The sequence below is a fragment of the Adiantum capillus-veneris genome, chromosome 1 (assembly GCF_014529385.1).
Source record: "Adiantum capillus-veneris isolate H3 chromosome 1, ASM1452938v2, whole genome shotgun sequence".
NCBI classification, from domain to species: domain Eukaryota; kingdom Viridiplantae; phylum Streptophyta; class Polypodiopsida; order Polypodiales; family Pteridaceae; genus Adiantum; species Adiantum capillus-veneris.
The window spans coordinates 176,815,261-176,822,139 of NC_140931.1; the positions used below are offsets into that span (position 1 = coordinate 176,815,261).

At 43.8% G+C, this 6,879-nt stretch overlaps 1 protein-coding gene across 1 annotated transcript in view; it reads right to left on the reverse strand.

The window, feature by feature from the left end:
* Positions 1-6,374, reverse strand: part of LOC147466056 (membrane magnesium transporter-like protein) — a 63,556-nt gene extending 57,182 nt beyond the window's left edge. Inside the window, exon 1 of the mRNA XM_086523589.1 lies at positions 6,179-6,374. Within this exon, the coding sequence (XP_086379715.1) occupies positions 6,179-6,251 (73 nt within the window). The 5' untranslated portion in view covers positions 6,252-6,374. The remainder of the gene's footprint in view (positions 1-6,178) is intronic.
* Positions 6,375-6,879: the final 505 nt, after the last annotated feature.

Genomic DNA, 6,879 nt, shown 5'->3' on the forward strand with positions numbered 1-6,879 from the left:
ACAATCTGAGATTGCTAATTCAGTCGTACTGGATTTATTGAAGTCTTACATTTATGATCAAAAGACTCAATGGGGAAAAAAATTGCCCTTGGTGGAATTTGCCTACAATAACACGATCCACTCTTCGACGGGGAAGGCACCATTTGAGATTGTTGAAGGTGCTACGAAGGTTCCACCCTTCCTTAGCACGAAAGATAAGATTTTTTTAGCCGAACAGTGTTGCTAATTGGACTATTTTCTAAAAAAATTTAATGATTAATCTCTTTTTCTAGGATATTTTATTGTGTACACTAAGAACTGTTAAAAGATTGTAGCTACAGGAAGTGCCATCAAGAATGGACAACTCTGATGTGTCATTTGATGGGTGACGGTAAACATCGCGAAGGAGTTTCCGTAAGTTCGGTGGAAAGGGCCGGGTTACGAGTGCCCCTGATACGTCACAGGATGGGTGACGAGTGCATCAGAAAGGGGGCATTCCGTAGGCTAAGGAGGAAATCCGAACTGAGTAATAAAATACGCGTAAGAACGCAAGCACAAGAATAAAGATGGGTTCAATGAAGCTTTTTACGAAAAGCAGGAACATTCGCGAGAGGGCAGATGCTTTCCCGCGAGGAGTCTGTGTCTGCATTGCATCTGTGCTCGTGTTCTGCACCCGGGGACGCATGGAATGTGTTCGTGTAGCATTGTTTTCACTAACTGAGTGAGTTTTTAAAGTTTGAACAGGTTCACACTTTATTTTATAAAGTGGCCGGTCACTTTTAAGTGGCCATCCCTCTTATAATAAAATAAAGCAAGGCTCTTTTTTTTTAAAAAGCCTGCGTTAAAAACCCAGCACTAATAAGCTACGCAGGGCTGAAAATAGCGAGCTCTCTCTCCTCTCTCTAGAAGCGCCAGAGCTTCTACTTTTTGTGCCCTATTTCCGCCGGGTGCCCGGGCCTATAAAAAGGCAGCAAGCGTTCCAGTTTTGGACACACGCCAGGAGCAGTAGAAGGAGTTAGCGCTGAGGATTCTGGAGCAAGTGCTGGCGACGGAAATTTGCAAGTGTTCGTGTGACGACTGAGTACAGAGGTCGCTTTTCCAAGCAAGGAGCGACAGGTATAATGTGTTGATACGCATTGAGAGTTGTTGCTTTGTGTGGTTTGTTTTGCAGGAATTTCCCTTCTTACGGGAAAGCCCCTCACGGGAAGTACGGCTTCACGCCTAAGTCCCATACGGGAAAGTACGGCTTCATGCCTAAGTCCCTTACGGGAAAGAACGGCCTTGTGCCCAAGCCCTTTACGAGAAAGCACGACCTTCGGGTCTACGATTACAGAACGGAGGGGTTTCCTCGGGTTCTTGTGCTTGTATATGAATTCTCCCTGAATAAAGAATACTCTTGACGGGGGGGGGGGGGACCAGCCCATCTTCTGGTCCCCAATACTGTGTCAATCTTCTCCCTTCTCTCACATTTGCAAAGTATTTTATTTTTCAGATTTCTAAGTGCTCGTGTACGCTCCCGTTTTGTGACAACCAGTACACGAGGAATTTCGACAATGCTTTTGCCAAGGTCCGAGAGGCTTTAGCGAAATCTCAGGAAAGACACAAGAAGGCTGCAGATCGACATTGTCACGATTTGAAATTAAAGGAAGATGATTCGGTGCTCTTACGTTTTGAGAAGGCACGCTTAAGAAAGAAAAAGGGAAAGCAGCGGCTTTTTCCAAAGCTTAGCATGAGAACTATGGACCTATACATGAGGCATGTCCTACTTAACAAAAACAAGAGAGTGATGTACATAGTCTATATACAATGAGTCTTGTTTATCATAAAACCATGGAATTCCTAAAATAACATTTGCTCTATCCAGGCGCATGATGTGGAAATCCAAGTTCTCTTTGTAATCAACTAGCTCGAGCGACAAATCTGGGACCATCTGATTCCATACATATATATCCTCGCCAAGAGCCATCTTCACGCAATACTCGTGGTCACTATCCTGCACCTGCAGGCTCACTTTCTGCATCAATTTTACATCCACAAAATTGTGTGAGCTTTCATTATCAATAAGTACGGTCACGTCGTGACCATTGATCTTCTCGCGGAAACGGAGAAGATCGTGCTTATCAAACACTTTGGTGCTAAAAGTACAATTAGAGCTGGATTTCAACTTGAATAACATCAGAGTTACCTAAGATCTCGTGAATTTGAACCGAAGGACAACCTTGCGGTTTCTTGGTCTTCTTTTTCAGGCAATCCTTGATTTTGGTGACCTCTCTAGCCACATCCTAAGCAAGCCCCCTTCTTCACTGTATCAGCAGCTGAAGCATTTTTGGCTTTCTTCTTCTCCTGAGAAGGTCTTGGCGGTGATTTGGACTTTTGTTGGAATCGAGGTTGCTTCCTCGAAGCGCCCGCACCAAATTGGTGATCTGAAGTTCTTTTCTTCTCATAATTCGCTCCATTTATCAAATGGAACGTCCTAGCCTTTGCCACAGCATCCTCGACGTCAATCGGGGCTTTATCCTTGATTAAGGCCCAACGGTAATCTTCATGTAATCCCAGCAAGTACATATGCACAATGTGCATAGAATCCACAGAAAGTGAGCGCTTCTTTGAAAGCTGTTGTGTACTTATCAAAAGACACGGCTTTCATCGAAAGACTCTGCAATTTGGTGTAAGCTTTCAAAGGATCCATTTTGGCGAAATCCTTCTTGAATTTCACATAAAAGTCAGCCCACGTCGTAGGCTTCTCGCTCATATCACGCCACCAGGGAAGCGCCTTGCTGTGCAAATAAAGAGAAATCGTCTGAATCCTCCATTCATCATGCTCGCATAGAGGTCGAAATACGTAGTCCACTAGTGAAGCCAATTGTTTATGGCCAATTCCATACATTCCTTCTCTTCTCCTGAGATTTGTGGTTTTGTACGAAATCGTGGCAATAGGACCACCCTGTGAACGCCCAAAACAATAACCTGCATCTGCAACTGTTGCAAATGGGTTTCGCCCTCGGAGATACGCGCAGTTGTCGTGTCGGCCCCTTCGAGAGAGGCCAAGTGAATGTTCGTCTGAACGTTCACGTTTTCCAAAGCGGAGATTCGCTGATCAAGGCTCTGGAAAGTGCATGTGATCCATGTGTACTGAGCATGCGTAAACAGAATTTGAATGTTAACTGGTGCGTCGTCACGCTGCGCATCCGAGACGGAGGACTCCATGGCGAAATGCGTGAAAATTTGAAAATTGCGAGAACGGGCTTTTTTTGCACTGTTTGATCGCAAAAAGTTAACTCTATGGAGCTGCACGCGACGGCGTGAGCGCCCGAAGGCAAGCAAATGATGACAGGAACGCGAGCAAATGAGAGAGGGAAGGCTCGGGAGAGAAACAAAGAGCTTTAAAGTAAATTCTTTGCAAAAAAACTCTCTCTGTAAGTGGTTTTTATGAACCAATAGGTTTCACACTAACCTTTTAAAAAAATCAAGGTGTCCACATTTAAAAGGACCTAGTCATTTAATAAAATAAAAGACAACCCATCTCGTAACGTTGAAAAAAAACCAACGCAAGAAAGAGACCAGCGTAAGAAAACTCTAGTGTTTGAAGCAATCGAACGCCACGGAAAAAAGCAAATGACGCGTGGAAGGGGAAGAGAAAAGAATCTGGGCGTGTGCCCGCTTGTGCATACACACGAAGACTCCACGCTGGCGTGCGATTTCTCTTTTCGCCTACGCAGACTCACTGCTCGATCCTTCTCTTTTATGCTACTGAGAGCTTCTCTCTCTGTGCAGGGCAGCAAGGCTGCGTTTTTAGGGTAATGGCAGCAAAGGGTTTCTTCTTCTTCTCCTCCGGGTCGCCTTGCTCCGCCGAGGTCCTTCACTCGCCCAACTGCTCTGATATCATGTCAGAGTCGGCGTTGCGGAAGCGTGTAGACCAAGGTGAGAAAGCACGCGGGAGAGAGAGAGAGAGAGAGAGAGAGAGAGAGAGAGAGATGCACTGAACCAATCAACCAAGGCAATGAGATAATAGATAATAATACAATGGGGGCTGAGGGTTTCTTATATAGAAACCTCAGTAAATTGCCCTACCCAGACTTTGACAAATAAGTGAAATAAATCCCTAAAAGCCAAAATAAATATTGGATTCACACTGGGCAATTCACTTGAAATGCCTAAACTTTAACAAATCTGTCGGGAAGAGAGGCCATGGCTCTGCTTATAAACGTTTTACATTGGCCTTTCGCCCAAAAGCACCTGGTATGAAACGCTTTGGCGTCCAAAAGTAGTAACCCCAAAATGTGGCGTCCTAGAGCTTAGGGGACAAAACACGAGCGTCCGTACAGTGTCACGTCATCAATCTCGTAAAGCGCGGGCCATCCATACAACAGTGCCACAACAGTAGCCTTTTGTAAGTTTGGGTCCTTGCTTTATTTTTAAAAGGGCCTGGGCCCCTTGGCCTGGTTCTGTACGTTGGGTAGGGTTAGGCTTTTAACCCTAAACCCCCTTTTGGTCCTCTCAACCAAAATCTTCAAGTTAGGCCATGCCACGTCACAAATTTGTGACAAGGCCCCCCAGCTCTAGAAGAGAAGCTCTGTTGGTGTTACATCATGACCTAGTTTAAGATTACACAAAGATTCTCCATCGAACCACTTCTCCATCAACAATCCAAGACAGGTGATGTTATCTTATAAGTTTTGCTTCACTGCTTGCTAAGCTTGCAAGTCCTCTCTTTGATGTGAGAAAGTAGCAATAGAAGACTCCAAGCTTTGCTAAGGGAATCCAATACGGAATCCAGGAGAGTTCGAAGGGTTGCCACACACTCCGATGTAGATAAGAGTCTTTGGAGTGGAGAGCTTTTGCTCTTGTGATACAGTTTAGAAAGAAACCAAGTACCATCAAGATCAAGATTAAAATGAAGCATGGGCCTCAGGGCCCCACCATCCGGTTCATGTGCTTGTATTCTCTCTTTCCTCGGTAATGAAGATATTCTTTTTTGGGGGGTGGGGGGAGAACAATACATCATCTGATCCTAGTCTTGTGTCAATTCTCTCCTCTCTCCCTTTCTCCTATCTTCAAAGAGATTTTCTATGTCTTTAGTACTAAAATTCAGTTCCACTTCCGTCTTGCTATACAAGCCATGACACGGAAATTGAGACATTAAAAACAATACACGCGACCTCAATTGGTCACAACTTGGACAAAAACTTCATAATGTAAAATCTACATGTTCACTATACCTAAGTAAATATAAGCCCTTGATACGCATCGGATGGGAACTTCTGCATTTCATTACATGATAGAGACACAAGACGGTATAGGGACAGCTCACACTTAGGATGACTCATTTGCAACCAAGACTCATACTTCTTCTTAAAGAGCTCCATATGCACACAATAGAGCTATGGATTGCCTCTGCTAGACTACCCTCACAAGTAGACATAACTCATGAGAACAATGATGTTGTAAGAGAAGAAAAAATAGATTTGACACTTGTGGACACGTGCAAAGGGAACACGGTGAGAGGCTTGAAGGCATAGTTGCATGGTTAGTTGAACCATACCGATATGGAAAACTGTTTTCATACGCGTATGAAAAATGATATCAAACCTGGCCAAAATAATCCAAAAAATCAAGGTAATGAGGTTGATGGGGGTAATGATAATAGAAATTCATTGTAGTTTGAAGACCAAAGTAAGATATGAAAAGTTCTATATTTCTATGGTGCTATGAGTGTGCTTACCATGTGTAATCGTTTGGGTTTTTTACAAATAAAATTAGAGCCATGTATGTTTCAAATTCAAGGGTTGAAACATACTCCAATCATCCTTCCATACCCATATGTGTTTGACGTATGGAAACATATGGAAAAAACTATGCTTGAAAGATGGCAAAAGGATAAACCGATAATCAGACAAAAAGCACATTCAGAGTAAAATGCGTATTTTGGCAGATCTAGTACTTTCTGTATTGCCTGCAATGACACTAAGTGTGCACTAACCAAATCTCTCTGTCAACATCCCCTAAATTTATCTGAGAACTCACATAGGCCCCATAGACTCTTCTTTTGCAATGACTTCCTCCTCGTGAGAGTAGAACAGGAAGATCTTTTTTATCAAAATGGTGAAAAGGAGTTGACCTCACTGCGCGTAGCTTCAGTAGACCCCACGACCGTCATATTAGCACCAGAACAGAAAAAGAAAATATACAATTAGCTTACATTGGACAGTGGCGAAGGCGGCGTGTGCAAGAACGACAACACCCAACAGACCAATGACAAGATCCACTCCCATCTGGTGCTGAAGGCTCTACTCTGCGGCTGTTCCTACGATTACTGTTTGGCCTTCTCACCCAGACCTTGGGGTAATAACATGACAACAGTTTAGGTGCCAATAGAATTTGCCTATTTGCCCACCCTCCCTGGCTTGCAGTGTAAATTTTCCGATCGACAAAATGAAAGAACATTCGTGGCGTTTCAAGGTCAAACTTGAGGCATTTAAAATTTTAACCCCAATAAGTTATCTCATTGGTTTGACCTTGAAAACAAGGCCAAGAAATTGGTTTTTTTCAAGAAGTGGGCTGTGTGCATAATTTAGCATCAGGTGATCATGTTGTGGATGTTTGGAATACTCATTTAGATATGATGGAACTGTTTTCTCAATTGAATTGTGCATGTGCTAATGCTTTCCACTGGGTGCAAGAGTCCGTGTGTAAGATTGAAGCTAGAGGAGCGGCTGGCAAGGCCCTTGCTATGACAGTGCCAATGATAAGCATGTCACCCATTGCCATCTGAGCACACCAGGGCTTCCAGCTGGCTCTCAAGGATGTGATGGGACAACATCATCCGCTCTCAAAATCTGGAGGGACAACATCATCCCCTCTCATGTGGGGTAACTGAAGAGCACGCTTGTCTTCTTTGTA